This window comes from Heterodontus francisci, chromosome 42, assembly GCF_036365525.1.
Source record: "Heterodontus francisci isolate sHetFra1 chromosome 42, sHetFra1.hap1, whole genome shotgun sequence".
NCBI classification, from domain to species: domain Eukaryota; kingdom Metazoa; phylum Chordata; class Chondrichthyes; order Heterodontiformes; family Heterodontidae; genus Heterodontus; species Heterodontus francisci.
The window spans coordinates 1,125,754-1,141,344 of NC_090412.1; the positions used below are offsets into that span (position 1 = coordinate 1,125,754).

At 42.7% G+C, this 15,591-nt stretch overlaps 1 protein-coding gene across 1 annotated transcript in view; it reads left to right on the forward strand.

The window, feature by feature from the left end:
- LOC137355386 (wings apart-like protein homolog) overlaps positions 1–15,591 on the forward strand; it is a 189,264-nt gene that overhangs the window by 71,200 nt on the left and 102,473 nt on the right. Inside the window, exons 3-4 of the mRNA XM_068020380.1 lie at positions 2,081–3,148; positions 13,684–13,802. Coding sequence (XP_067876481.1) covers positions 2,081–3,148; positions 13,684–13,802 — 1,187 coding nt within the window. The remainder of the gene's footprint in view (positions 1–2,080; positions 3,149–13,683; positions 13,803–15,591) is intronic.

Genomic DNA, 15,591 nt, shown 5'->3' on the forward strand with positions numbered 1-15,591 from the left:
TGTTGATAGTGGGGCATTCAGTGATTGTAATGCTATTGAACGTCGAGGAGATTGTTAGATTCTCTCTTAGATGGTCATTGCCTGGCACTTGTGTGGTGTGAATGTTACTTGCCACTTATCAGCCCAAGCCTGGATATTGTCCAGGTCTTGCTGCATTTCTATAGGGACTGCTTCAGTATCTGAGGAGTCGCGAATGGGGCTGAACATTGTGCAATCATTAGCGAACATCCCTACTTTTGACCTTATGATTGAAGGAAGGTCATTGATGAAGCAGCTGAATATGGTTGGGCCTAGGACACTACCCTGAGGTAAAAACAAGAAATGCTGAAAATAGTCAACAGGTTTGGCAGCATCTGTGGAGCGAGAAGCTGAGTTAACATTTCAGGTCAGTGACCATTCTTCAGAACTGGCAAATATTAGAAATGTGAAAGGTTATAAGCCACCCCTGCTTTACTTGCTTATAATCATTCACATTTCTAATATTTGCCAGTTCTAAAGAAGGGTCACTGACCTGAAATGTTAACTGCTTCTCTCTCCACAGATGCTGCCAGACCTGCTGAGTATTTCCAGCCTTTCTTTTTATTTCAGATTTCCAGCATCTGCAGTATTTTGCTTTTACACTACCCTGAGGATCTCCTGCAGTGATGTCCTAGAACTGAGATGATTGACCTCCAACAACCACAACCATCTTCCTTTGTGCTAGGTATGACTCTAACCAGTGAAGAGTTTTCCCCCAGATTCCCATTGACTCCAGTTTTGCTCAAGCTGGGGCACCCCCACCTCACTTACTTATAACCTGTGACAATTTTAATATTTGTCAGTTCCGAAGAAGGGTCACTGACCCGAAATGTTAACTCTGCTTCTCTTTCCACAGATGCTGCCAGACCTGCTGAGTGGTTCCAGCATTTCTTGTTCTCCTCAGACCTCTTGTCTACTATGGAATGTGAAAAGGTGTTTCAGATGCAAATTGTGGTGGTCGTCCTGGTTGCCAGTTTTTAAAAAGTTAACTACAGGAATTTTTCCATTAAAAGTTTAATACAAGTTTCCAACCGATTAATATTCCTTATTTGGCATATCGGTATTCTTGATAAAGGGAGGAAGCAATGTCCAGCTTAGGAGCTGCAGCCTGGTAACTTCATTCCAATTTCTTAACTCCATTCAGGAATGGGATGTGTGTGCATTGAGCAAACGTTTATAAAATGCTGCGCAGATTAACATCCATGGATACACAACAGTTTTGTTGTCACTGAGCAGTTTGTATTTAAGAAGAGAACCTGCTAGAAAGATATAAGCCCTATATTAAAGCAAAGTGAAACATGAGTGGTAGTCGTGTGTGTGTCGATTCTGTTCAAGATTGAGTGTTCAAGCCTCAATGCAATACTTGAACACACGATAAGCACAGTACATTTGTCAAAAATGCTGTCCTTTGGATGGGACATTAAATGGAGACTATATCTCCCTGTTTAGTTGAAAGTTACAAATCTCACGACACTATCTGAAGAACAGGCAGTTTCCACAACCGAAAAGCCCATTAACTGGCTTTTCATATAATAAAAGCAAAATACTGCAGATGCTGGAAATCTGAAATAAAAACAAGAAATGCTGGAAATACTCAGCAGGTCTGGCAGCATCTGTGGAGAGAGAAGCAGAGTTAATGTTTCAGGTCAGTGACCCTGCATCAGAATTGGCTATTCGTCTCATTCCTGTTTATGGGATCTTGCCTTGTAGAAAATGATTGTTGCGCTTGCCAGTGTAAGTCACTGGGTTTGGAAAGAATTAATTGTGATAGGCTTGGGGAAGCTGGATTGACATATAGTGCTAGATGCATGTCCTTTCATTGTTCTTTCTATGATTATGAATCTTGTGAATCACATCTAATTGTGGACTTCTGCTTGTACAGTAAAATTACTTCAGTGGAGCATACTATAGCAGTGGAACAAGAGCTTAAAGCTCCAGATAATTGTGATGGAGGATGACTGGGGAATGGAGAAATTTCAAAATGCAGGTACAGTTAAGGGGGAAGCTCTATGAACTGGAGTTTCACTTTACTGAAAATTGTTCTGAATTTTTTGTTTTGCAGAAGTGAAGCACCAAGATCCATTGAGAGAGGGGATTGAGAAAAGTAATTGTCTGAAGAACAAGAATGTAACTGAAAATGAAAAAAAACCTAAGGCACCCAGTCCAGTGCTGGCTTGCTTTAAAACTGATGGATTGCCTTCAGATAGTTGGGATGAGATAATGAAGAGCTCAGGGTCCCCCTCTGAAATATTTCAGAGGACAGAATTCCAGCCATGGGTTGGTGGACTTGGCCGTATGCCCTGTGTCAAAAATGAGGCCTCTGACTGCAGGCTAGGAAGACAGGGCGGTACATCCTTAAATCCTGACAAGCCTTTGGAAGTAAAAGCTAACCAAGGAACCTTTGGGCGGGTGGAACATCCCAGCTTTAAGGATGAGGAGATAGAAAATGATTCCCAGCCGCTCAGGTCAAACTGCAGGACATACTGTCGTTCGAATAAAGGTAAACCAGGAAGTGCTGGCACGACAAATTTTGATAAAATAATTGATGGCACTGGGAAATCTGCACAAGCTGACCTGACAGTGGGCAAGGAAAGCCTAAAACCAGACACCAAAATTTCATCAGGGACAACTGGCAAGACATCTACAGCTTGGACTGCAAAAGACACCATCACCTTGCCCTCATCTTATCTATCACCTTGCAATGTCACGCTTCAGGACACCACAGACCGTAGCATGGACGAGTTCACCACTGGGCCAGCTGACCTGGGAGAAGCAGGCCGGTTGCGGAAAAAAACTGAAGCTGTGTCGGGTAAGACCACGGTTAGGTTCCGGCCAACCCAGTCCAAATCCAAAAAGGACGCAAAGCTGGAGTTCTTTGGGTTTGATGAACAGGAGGGAGAGGAAGATTCCCTCCGATACACTGGTGGTGCTGCCAACTATAAAATCAAGTACTTTGGTTTTGATGATCTAAGTGAGAGCTCTGATGAAGACGAGAGCACTGAATCAGAAGGCAGACGCAAGAAAAACACTTCAGCTAGAATGGGTGAAATTGTGGAACTCCTGTCGAGCTCTGAATCGACAGGTGACTCTCAAGGTAGCCAGCTGCAGTCTCAGGACAGCACTAATACAGGTGGGTAACCACTCACATCAAATGGTTTGCTTAGAAATTATTTTTTTCATCAGCATTGGATTGAATCCACTTCAAGTAGCTGAATCCAATCTGATTTGATGGTGTCTGGGAGAGCCCATTTGTAAATAGCATAGGTTCAAGAGGAGACCATTCAGCCCCTCAAGCCTGTTCCATCATTGAATTTGATCATGACATATCTGCATCTTACACTTGGTAAAAGCTGGAGTTCTCACTCTCAATACTGAGTTTGCAACTGCCAGACCGATGGATGTATTTGCTATAGGCTTGCACCTGTTGGATTTGTAGTTTGTGTGCCAGTCATCAAATCTACATAGAAAACAGACTCTCCTCATGCAGCATATTGAAACACTGGCGTGAGCTCTAAAGTTAGTGTGTCAGACAAATTCTTATCAGATCAGTGCAGAGGAGTGCAGTGGTCCAGTGCTCTGGGTTTTGGTTAACCTGTTGTAAGTTTGGGCAATAGATCAGATAGCTGAGCACATTTACCATGTCTTATTTGACAAGTTTATCTCCAAGTTTGAACCCTGTGGTGTTTTTATTTCCCAGTACTTTTCATATTTGTGAACTCTCTTTTGCTAAGCGTAAACTAGGCATGTTAGTTATTCTTGAAGTTTTGATACGGAGGAGTCCATATTTATAATGGAGCAGAGCAGCTCCTAACATTTGGAAGATTGTTATAAAACAAACTTGAGGCATTTGATATGACTAAATTGGAAGAATAGTGCCTTTAATGGGTCTCTGATGTCTTTTAAACATTCCAATTTATGCTTCATTAAAAAAGCCCTTATTAAAAAAAGCATTCCTTTATTAAGCACTTGGAAGCTACAGCTAGTTGAAAGCATGTTGTCTAGTGAAATTTACTTAGATTAAATGCAAGTGTAATTAAGTTGGTTAATTCACAGCTGTTCATGGAAACACACATTCACAGTGTCAAAAGAGGGGCATTACATTGAAGGGTGTGCACAGTAGTGACAAAATGGGGCATTAAATTGCAGGCACATGCACTCATGACAAGGGGTGCATAAAATTGCGGGCATGCACACTAATGACAAAAGCAGTAATAATGGTGATGCTCTTCAAAAAAAATTCTGCTAAATTATTGAACTTTAACAATTTGTGCCTTTTCAGTTGAAATGTCAATTCTTTAAGCTGTGACAACATTTTTTGGATGTTTAGAAGCATTACAGAATCCTAGCACTCACCTGAAATAAGCACATACAATTGCTAAAACATTCTTTGGTTCAGTTTAAGATTAACTCTGCTGTTGGGTTCAGAAATCTGTTTTAAGTCAGTATCCTTAATTCAGGACTCAGTATAAATTTTCCAAGAAAGGATGATAACTAGATTATATAATTGCTTATCCAGAATAGCCAGAATCAGGACACTTCTTTTTCTCAAAATGCAGTGAGATTCTTGTACCATTAGCTCACATTTAGACATTGTTGCAATGAGGCAAATGTATTCAATGAAGATACAGTTGGTCAAAGAGACCACTTAATCTAACAGGCTTGTCATAGTGTGCTGCGACATGCATGGACCATCTTGGGCAGTTAAAGCACATTAAATTAGCGCGATGTACACTGAGGATGTTTTCAGTATTTGTTCGTGGTCTAGAGTGTTTTACTGGTAGTGCTTGGTGCTCTGCTTGCCTCTTGCTGTGACCCACGTTAATTCTTAGTAATGTCTTTTTAAATCAAAACTTGTTCCACTAAATTCTCTCAATTTTGTAAATTAGTAATATGTCAGTTGCCATAATTGATTTTTTCACAATGTGGGCAGTAGTGGCAAGCCTGCACTTACTGCTGCTCTGGTAAGATGATGATGGGCAGCTGCCTTCAACCACTGAATTCCTGGTGGTCGTGTTCCCACAATGATAAGCACAGAATTCCAGGATATGGTTTGGATGTCCGTCAGTTACTGCATGAATTTAGGGTAATGTTACCTGACACTGATCTTGTCCTTCTGTTGCTAACTCTGTTACTGTCTTTTCAAACGTCTAACTCGTCTGCCAATTTGACAACTTGCTTTGTCCGTAGCAAGGCAATATAAATCCAGATTTTGTTGCTGAAGCTTTGGCCATAGGATAACAAGGGGGGTGATGTATTAAATGTTATAAATGAGATGAGGGTTTCTACCTCTACCACCCTTTCTGGCAACGAGTTGCAGACGCCCAGCACCCTCTGGGTGAAAAAAGTTTTTCCTCATCTCCCCTCGAATTCTTCTCCAATCACTTTAAATCTATGCCCTGAGTCACTGACCCCTCTGCTAAGATAAATAGGTCCTTTCCATCCACTCTATCCAGGCCCCTCACAATTTTGTCCATCTCAATCAAATCTCCCCTCAGCCTCCTCCGTTCCAAGGAGAACAACCCCAGCCTATCCAATCTTTCCTCCTAGCTGCAATTTTCCAGTCCTGGCAACATCCTCGTAAATATCCTCTGTACCCTCTCTAGTGCATCCTTTCTGTAATGAGCTGACCAGAACTGCACACAGTATTCAAGTTGTGGCCTACCCAATGAGTTATACAGTTCCAGCATAATATCCCTGCTCTTATATTCTATACCTTGGCTAATAAAGGAAAGGATTCCATATGCCGCCTTAACCACCTTATCAACCTGTCCTGCTACCTTCAGGGATCTGCAAACATTCATTCCAAGGTCCCTCACCACCTCTACACTTTTCAGTATTTTCCCATTAATTGTGTATTCCTTTGCCTTGTTTGATCTCCCCAAATGCATCACCTCACATTTCTCCAGGTCAAATTCCATTTGCCACTTTTCTGCCCATCTGACCAGACCATCAATATCTTCCTGCAGCCTACAGCTATCCTCCTCGCTATCTACCACACGGCCAAACTTTGTGTCGCCTGCAAACATCTTGAGCATTCCCCCTACATTTAGGTCCAAATCATTAATATACCACGAAAAGCAGGAGACTTGGTACAGAGCCTTGTGGAACCCCACTGGAAACAGCCTTCCAGTGGCTAAAACACTCGTCAACCATTACCCTTTGTTTCCTGCCACTGAACCAATTTTGTATCCAGTTTACTACATTTCCCTGGCTCCCATGGGTTTGTTTTTTTCCACCAGCCTGCCATGTGGGATTTTATCAAAAGCCTTTCTAAAATCCATGTAAACCACATCAACTGCGCTCCCCACATCAATCCTCCTTGTTACTTCCTCAAAACATTCAATCAAGTTAGTCAGACACAACCTTCCCTTAATAAATCCATGCTGACAATCCCTGATTAATCTGTGTGACAGTTTATCCTGATTCCAATAATTAGCCCACTACCGAGGTTAACCTGACTGGCCTGTAATTATTCGGTCTATCCCTCTCCCCCTTTATAAACAAAGGTACAATGTTTGTAGACCTCCAATCCTCTGGCATCACACCTGTATCCAGTGAGAATAGGGAAATGATGGTCAGACCTTGTGCTGTTTCCTTCCTGGCTTTTTACAGCTTGGGGTACATTTCATCTGGCCCTGGTGATTTATTCATTTTCAAGGATGCTAATCCCCTTTAATACTTTCTCTCTCCCTATGTTTATCACATCCAATACTTTACGCTCCTCCTTAACTACATTGTCTGCATTGTTCCCCTCGTCTGAAGACAGACGCAAAGTATTCATTAAGAACCATTCTCGCATCTTTCGCCTACACCGGTTACCTTTTTGGTCTTTTATGGGCCCTACTCTTTCCTTAGTTATGCTCTTGCTCTTAATGTATTGATAAAACAACTATGGGTCCTCCTTGATTATGCTTGCCAATGTTCTTTGAGCCCTCTCTTTGCTTTCCTAATTTGCTCCTTGATTTCACCCCTCCACTTTCTATACTCTGTTTTCTGTAGTATTGAGTTCTTGGTGTCTGACATAAGCATTCCTTTTCTGCCTTATGCTCTATTTGCTTGAGATTCAGGGGGCTTTCATTTGGCCGTCCCACCCTTTTTCTGTTGTGGGAGCATGTTTACTCTGAACCCCTGACTCTCCCTTTTGCCTCCCACCGCTCTGACTCTGATGTACCTTGTTCTTGCATAGTCTCCAAACACAGATGGAAAGAATAATTCAAGGAAATTTTACCCTTGAAACTTTTCTGCCAAGTGCTGGTTTTTCTGGTTAGTGGTATCCTTGCAGTGATGTCTGAGGGCATCCAGTTATTTTGGACTGTGAGCTAGAATCTAGCACCTACAGAAACCAGCTGTAGACCATATAAAAGTAGCACGGAACTTGCTTTAGATCATAGGCCATCCGAGGAATTCATGCCATTATTTAACCATGAAATTGTGACAGAAAAAGGAAGCGCTTCCCTTTGCAAATTATATGAGTGGGACATATTCGAAAAGCCCAATGTGAAACATGCACTTTCTTCTCCACCTAATTGCTTTGAGGGAAGTTATTTATATGAACATACGAATTTGGAGCAGGAGTAGGCCACTCGGCCCCTCAAGCCTGCTCCGCCATTCAATAGGATCATGACTGATCTGATTGTAACCTTGACTCCACATTCCCGCCTACCCCTGATAACTCCTTGTTTATCAAGAATCAATCTACTTCTGTCTTAAAAATATTTATAGACTTTGCTTCCACTGCCTTTTGAGAGAGAGTTCTAAAGGATCATGACTGAGAAAAATTTCTCCTCCTCTGTCTTAAATGGGCGACCCATTATTTTTAAACAGTGACCCCTAGTTCTAGATCCTTTCCACATCCACCCTGTCAAGAACCCTCAGGATCTTGTATGTTTCAATCAAGTCGCCTCTTACTCTTCTAAATTCCAGCAGATACAAGCTTGGCCTGTCCAATCTTTCCTCGTAAGACAACCCACCCATTCCAGGTATTAGTCTCGTAAACCTTCTCTGAACTGCTTCAATGCATTTACATCCTTCCTTCAATAAGGAGACCAATACTATACATAGTACTCCAGATGTGGTCTTGCCAGTGCCCTGTAAACTGAAGCATAACCTCCCTAAACATAGAAACATAGAAAATAGGAGCAGGAGTAGGCTGTTCGGCCCTTCGGGCCTGTTCCGCCATTCAGAAAAGATCATTGCTGATCGTCTAATTCAGTACTCTGTTCCCGCTTTTTCCCCATATCCCTTGATCCCTTTGGCATTAAGAAATATATTTGTCTCCTTCTTGAGTATATTTAATGACTTGGCCTCCACTACCTTCTGCAGTAGAGAATTCTACAGGTTCACCACCCTCCGAGTGAAGAAATTTCTCCTCATCTCTCTCCTAAATCGCATACCCGTATCCTGAAACTGTGACCCCTGGTTCTGGACTCCCCAGCCATTGGGAACATCCTCCCTGCAACTAGTCTGCCTAGTCCTGTTAGAATTTTATAGGTTTCTGAGATCCCCCCTCATTCTTCTAAACTCTAATGAATATAGACCCAGTTGACCCAATCTCTCCTCATACGTCAATCCTGCCATCCCGGGAATCGGCCTAGTAAATCTTCTTTGCACTCCCTCCATGGCAAGAACATCCTTCCTCAGATAAGGAGACCAAAACTGCACACAATACTCCAGATGTGGTCTCACGAAGGCCCTGTATAAGTGCAGTAAGACATCCCTGCTCCTGTACTCAAATCCTCTTGCAATGAAGGTCAACATACCATTCGCCTTCCTAATTGTTTGCTGCGCCTGAATGCTTGCTTTCAGTGACTGGTGTATAAGGACACCCAGGTCTCGTTGCACCTCCCCCTTTCCCAATCTATCACCATTCAGATAATCTGCCTTTCTGTTTTTTCAACCAAATTGGATAACCTCACATTTATCCACGTTATACTGCATCTGCCATGCATTTGCCCACTCACCCAACTTGTCCAAATCACATTGGAGCCTCTTTGCATCTTCACAGCTCATATTCTCTCTTTCCTCCCCCCCACCCCCCCCAGCTTTGTGCCGTCTGCAAACTTGGAAACGTTACATTTAGTTCCCCCTCCCCCAAGTCATTAATATATATTGTGAATAGCTGGGCCCAAGCACTGATCCCTGCGGTATCTCACTAGTCACTGCCTGCCATCCGGAAAAAGACCCGTTTATTCCTACTCTCTGTTTCCTGTCTGTCAACCAATTCTCAATCCATGCCAGTATATTACCCCCAATCCCATGTGCTTTAAATTTGCACACTAACCTCTTATGTGGGACCTTATCAAAAGCCTTCTGAAAATCCAAATACACCACATCCACTGGTTCTCCCGTATCTATTCTAGTTACAACCTCAAAAAATTCCAGTAGATTTGTTATGCATGATTTCCCTTTCGTAAACCCATGCTGACTTTGTCCAATCCCATTTATGCTTTCCAGGTGTTCTGCTATCACATCCCTTATAATAGATTCTAGCATTTTCCCCACTACTGATGTAAGGCTAACTGGTCTGTAATTCCCTGTTTTTTCTCCCTCCTTTTTTAAATACATTTGCCACCCTCCAATCTGTAGGAACTGCTGCAGAGTCTACAGAATTTTGGAAGATGACCACCAATGCATCCACTATTTCCAGGGCCACTTCCTTTAATACTCTGGGATATAGATTATCAGGCCCTGGGATTTGTCAGCCTTGAACCCCATTAATTTCCCTAGCACTATTTTTTTTACTAATACTGATTTCCTTCAGTTCCTCCCTCTCTTTAGACTCTTGGTTCCCTAACATTTCTGGGAGGTTATTTGTGTCCTCCTTTGTGAAGACAACCAAAGTATGTGTTTAACTGTACTGCCATTTCTATGTTCCCCATTATAACTTCCCCCGTTTCTAACTGTAAGGGACCTACATTTGTCTTCACTAATCTTTTTCTCTCCACACATTTATAGAAGCTTTTACAGTCAGCTTTTATGTTCCCCACAAGTTTACTCTCATACTCAATTTCCCCCCGCTTAATCAACCTCTTTGTCCTCCTTTGCTGAATTCTAAACTGCTCCCAATCCTCAGACTTGCTGCTTTTTCTGGCAATTTTGTATGCCTCCTCTTTGGATCTCACACTATCCCTAATTTCTTTTGTAAGCCACGGTTGAGCCACCTTTCCAGTTTTATTTTTGTGCCAGACAGGAATTAATAATTGTAATTCATGCACACGTCCTTTAAATATTATCCATTGCCTATCCACTGTCAACCCTTTTAGTAAAGTTCTCCAGTCTACCATAGCCAACTCTCGCCTTGTGCCTTTGTAGTTGCCTTTATTTAGATTCAGGACCCTAGTTTTGCAATTAACTCTCTCACTCCATCTTAATGAAGAATTCTATCATGTTATGGTCACTTCTCCCCAAGGGACTGTGCAGACCAAGATTGTTAGTTAATCCTTGCACAATACCTAGTCTAGGATAGCCTGTTCTCTAGTTGGTTCCTCAACATATTGGTCGAAAAAAAAACGTCACGTACACACTCCAGGAAATCCTCCTCCACAGTATTATTGCTAATTTGGTTTGACCAATCTATATGTAGATTAAAGCCACCCATGATTACAGTTGTACCCTTTTTGCATGCATCTCTAATTTCCTGTTTAATGCCATCCCTTACATCTCCACGACTGTTTGGGGGCCTGTAGACAACCCCCACCAACGTTTTCTGCCCCTTGGTGTTTCTTAGCTCCACCCATACAGATTCCACATCATGATTTTCCGAGCCAATATCCTTCCTCCCTATTGCATTGATTTCCTCCTTTACTAACAACGCTACTCCTCCTCCTTTCCCTTTTTGCCTGTCCTTCCTAAATATTGAATACCCCTGAATGTTCAGTTCCCATCCTTGGTCACCCTGCAGCCATGTCTCTGTAAACGCAACTATATCATAACCATTTGTATCTATTTGCACTGCTAATTCATCAACTTTACTGCAAATGCTCTGCGCATTAAGACACAATACCTTTAGTCTTGTCTTTTTAACATTGTTAGTCATCTTAGCTTTATTTTGCACTGTGGCCACACTTGTTTCTCACCCTTGTTTTCTCTGCCTTCCACTTTTGCTTCTTACCTTTCTGTCTGTCTTTCATTTCTGTCCTTGTTTCCCCCTCCTCTGTCTCCCTGTCAGATTCCCAACCCCCTGCTCCAGATGTGGTCGCACCAATGCCCTGTATAACTGAAGCATAACCTCCCTACTTTTTGTATTCAATTCCCCTCAATAGACAATAACATTTTCTGCATATTTAAGATAACTTGCATCAAATCTTTGGTGAGATAGGCTGCTGGTAATCGGCTGATTAGTCTGACTTTGTTGCTAGACTGCACGACAGTGAAGTTCTCTAATTAATGAGCAAGTCCATGAAGTTCAGAACACCTTAACCTGGCACACTGGATGCAGCGACTGGCCGAGGTGGGAGCAGCAGGCCCAGCAGCGACCGGCCGGGCGGTGGTGGGGAAGCCGGCAGCGACCGGCTGAAGTGGGGTGGGGGGGGTGGGAGAGCAGCAAGGCCGGCAGCGACCGGCCCGGGGGGATGTGGGGGCGGGGCAGGGCAGCAAGTAGTCAGAGAAGGAAATTGAACACGGCAGTTGAAGCAGGGATGGTGGGAGGGAATGGGGTACTCTTGGGGGAAATGGAGGCAACAGTCACGGCTATTGAGGGGTGAGGATGTCGGCACATGCACATTCATGCTGGCAAATGTTCTCACACACTGATAATGATCACAATCGCTCTGCGTTGTCAGGAATCACTGAATTTTTGGGGGGGACTGCAGTCACATCCCTGGAATCATGCATTACCTTCTGAAGAAACAAATTACATCTCACAATCAAGGATGAGTGGCAATAGTTCAGTGAGGTCTGAAGTCTTGTGTTTGAGGTAGGCCATTAATGTTGGAATAGTGCAATTAGCACTTGGCCGTAGTTGGGTAACCAGTCAAGTAGAAACTGTTGATGGGATATCATAGTGAATGGCCTGAGCAGTTCTCCATTCTCAAGTCTTGGAAATGTTTTGGCATGTTAAGTGAATGCACTGAATTGCATCCACCTGCGAGAGCAGGTGGGTCCCCAGGGCAGCGCAGTGGTTAGCACCGCAGCCTCACAGCTCCAGCGACCCGGGTTCAATTCTGGGTACTGCCTGTGTGGAGTTTGCAAGTTCTCCCTGTGTCTGCGTGGGTTTCCTCCGGGTCCTCCGGTTTCCTCCCACAGCCAAAAGACTTGCATATTGGTCGGTAAATTGGCCATTATAAATTGCCCCTAGTGTAGGTAGGTGGTAGGGAAATATAGGGACTGGTGGGGATGTGGTAGGAATATGGGATTAGTGTAGAATTAGTATAAATGGGTGGTTGATGGTTGGCACAGACTCGGTGGGCTGAAGGGCCTGTTTCAGTGCTGTATCTCTAAACTAAACTAAACTTTAATGTCTTATCCAGCAGGTGGCACCTCTGATAGTGCAGTACTCCCACAGTACTGCACTGAAATACTGCCCTAGATTATGTGAGCAAGTTTCTGGAGTTAAAGTTCAGATGTGTGGAGTCCAGGAGAATTGTCATCAAATCTCACTAGTCTGGCTATCAGGGAATAACTTCAAAGCTGGAGTCTTAGTAGATCTGTTTTGGAGCAGGAGGAGTATAGCAAGCCTGGTTGTGTTTAGACCAGGGCAGGTCCGGCATAGAATGTGCGAGGTGCAGGCCATTTGACAGTGTGCATCTTCTCCACATCTGAACAGAGTCTGTGGTGATTTGAGAGATACAGTTCCCAGTCTTGGTACATCATTTCCTTGCTGTCCAGTTTGCCTACATTTAATCACCAAATCTAAAAGTGAAGCTGCTACACAGCCAATAGTGTAGCAGTGGTCAATCAGGCATTATGTCACTGTACAGAATCCCCAATTTAACTGCTGTAAATTTTTAAAAATTTCAGCTTGTGAGCAAACGGGCAGGATGGGGGAAAAGTGAGGCAAAAGGGTCATGAAACAGGGAATAGCTCACATTTGGTTAATGTGCATCTGCTTCTCCGTTGTCCTATGTAAGTTGCAATTTGACGCAGTTCTGCATCTATTGGTGTCTGCCTTTAGTGCTCTGTGACACGTCATACAATAACACAAAGAAGTGAGAAGTTTCAGTAACTGGGTTATATATGGCTGAACAAGACATCATTTTGTATTGTTGCCAAGTTGAGAATTGTTTTATTACAACCTGTAAGAAAAATAAATGAACCTGGGTGAGTTTCTTGTATCAGTGCAGAATATCTAGGCAATAGGTAGACAGTAAGGAGCCAAAGAGGCTGCTCATTCTGTGTTGACAATACTACTGGGCCTTGCTCTGACTTTTCTTATCCTGGTGCTTTAGCTCTTTACAAAAGCAGCATTTGGTTTGAATTCCCTCTTAAATATTTCAAATGAATTACTGGTTCTGATTAGAGAAGTTGTTGCTAGTTACAGTGTAAATATAATTGAAATTATGTACCTTTTGTAATCACTGAGTACACCCAAGGTTCTACAGTGCTGTGACTGTACTTTATTGCATTACACTGTTGGATTGTGGGTGAGAGCAGCTTTTTTATTCTATTGAGTGAGAAGGATTCAGTGTGTATAGCTTGTTGACTATGGTGATTTGTGCTCCTTTTCAGATCCGCTGGAATTCAGTGATGACTCAAATTTCAACTTTTCTGATGCTGGTCGAAAACCAATGAACAGACAAGAAAAAGCCAAGGAGAATACCAGGAAAATCTTTCATGGACCCAAGCGGGTAAGAATTCCAGGCTGCTGGAACACTGTCACAAGGTGACCTGCTCTTTCTCTCTCCGCAGTTAGTACCAAGTGTTTCATTTACACTGGGAGTGTTCAAGTTTTATGTCTCGCTTGACTGCCCAGTTATGTACCATGGAGCTTCGAAACCATGTATAAATTTTCACTGTTTTCATTCCTCTGCATGGATCTCAAGTTATAAGTAATCTAATGCTGCTATCAGTGTAAAGGTCATATCAACCACAGTGCAGGGATCACTTGAACTGACTGTTCTAGGGCATGAGGTGACACAATCTGGCAAAAATACCAGTCAGCAAGATTCACACCCCAATGGTGAAATTACACTTGGCCTGTGGGAATCCTACTTCTATCTTTCTAATATGCCCACTGACTGTTTTCTTTCACATGCTGGGTCAGAATAATACCGATAATGACCCTAACCCATCCCCTTCTGCACCAGTACCCCTGACTGTGCAATACACGATGAAAGCTTGCATTGATGGAGGACTTTTTTTTCGTCACGTTTCCCTGCAGTATTTTTAAATCCTTAATCATTTGTTGCTTACTGGAGGGGCTGGTGACCTTCCCCCATAGCCCTGCTGCTATGTAATGGGATCTGTACTGCAGCAAGGGGGGAGGAGGAGAGATTAAGAAGCGACTGGTTTCCTGAGACCTCTAGCAATGACCTTTCTGAAATTGGCAACTAAAGGGAATGGCAGAGAAGAACCCAGCTGTTGCTCTGGAGTGTGTTGGCCATGTGAATGGTTTTGACTTCAGACTGCAACAGATTATCTCTGCACTGCCTGAATAAAGGCCTCTGTGGTCCTGCCAAGCCACTTCATGCTGGTATGCAAACAAAGCTGCCTGATGGTGTTAGATTGGATTTGCCTTCATTGTTCCCAAGGCACAATCTTAACCTTGTATTCTCTGTTGTAGTTGTTTGTTTGGATGCAGTAAAATATGTAATTGTTAAACCTTTTCCACCAAAGGAACCTTCAAGGTATTTCTTTTTACATGTTTTCAACTTCAATTTAGAATTATTCAACATGTCCATATTTTGGGTTTATCAGGTTTCCAGCGTTTTTGGCAAGAGGAGTGTGGTGGCTGAGTGTTTATGGATTTGGACTATTTACCAAGAAGATTAGTTCAAATCCCACCAAGTTATGAAATTGAATTTAATGTTTGGTAATTTGTGGACCATGAAAGCTTCTGGATTTTTTTTAACTAAAGAGGTTCACTAATGTTCTTCAGGGAGGGACCTGTCTCCCTCCCCAGTCTGTCCTACAGATTTCCAGTCTTGCAGTACCATCAGGGCAAGTAGGGATGGACAGTCAGTCAGTACTGCCTTAGCAGTGCCACCAACATCCCAGGAATAAATAGGGTCAAGTCACAGTTGATTAGATTACTGTTTGTTGAGAAGGGTCAAGAGCAATACTTGTGAAACTTGCTGTATGGAAATTTAAATTAGGTACTGAGCCAATTTAATCAGGACGGTATAATTTACATGTTTGGTGCCTAAATCAATGAAATAAATGGATCATTGCTTTATTCCAAAGCACAATTGCATAATAATGGAAAATATTATTGTGGAGCAGTACTTCACACTTGAGCAAGCTTTATTATCTACACTTTCAGATGGGGCGGTAGAATTGCTCATGTGCTACAAACATCCTATGGAGGCTTTTGAGTTTTGTGCTTGGCAAAGAGCCACTTCAATGATAAGTGTACTAAGTCCATTACTAAATGCTCTATATAGTTGTAGTATTAAACGCTTACTGGGATGCAGGAAC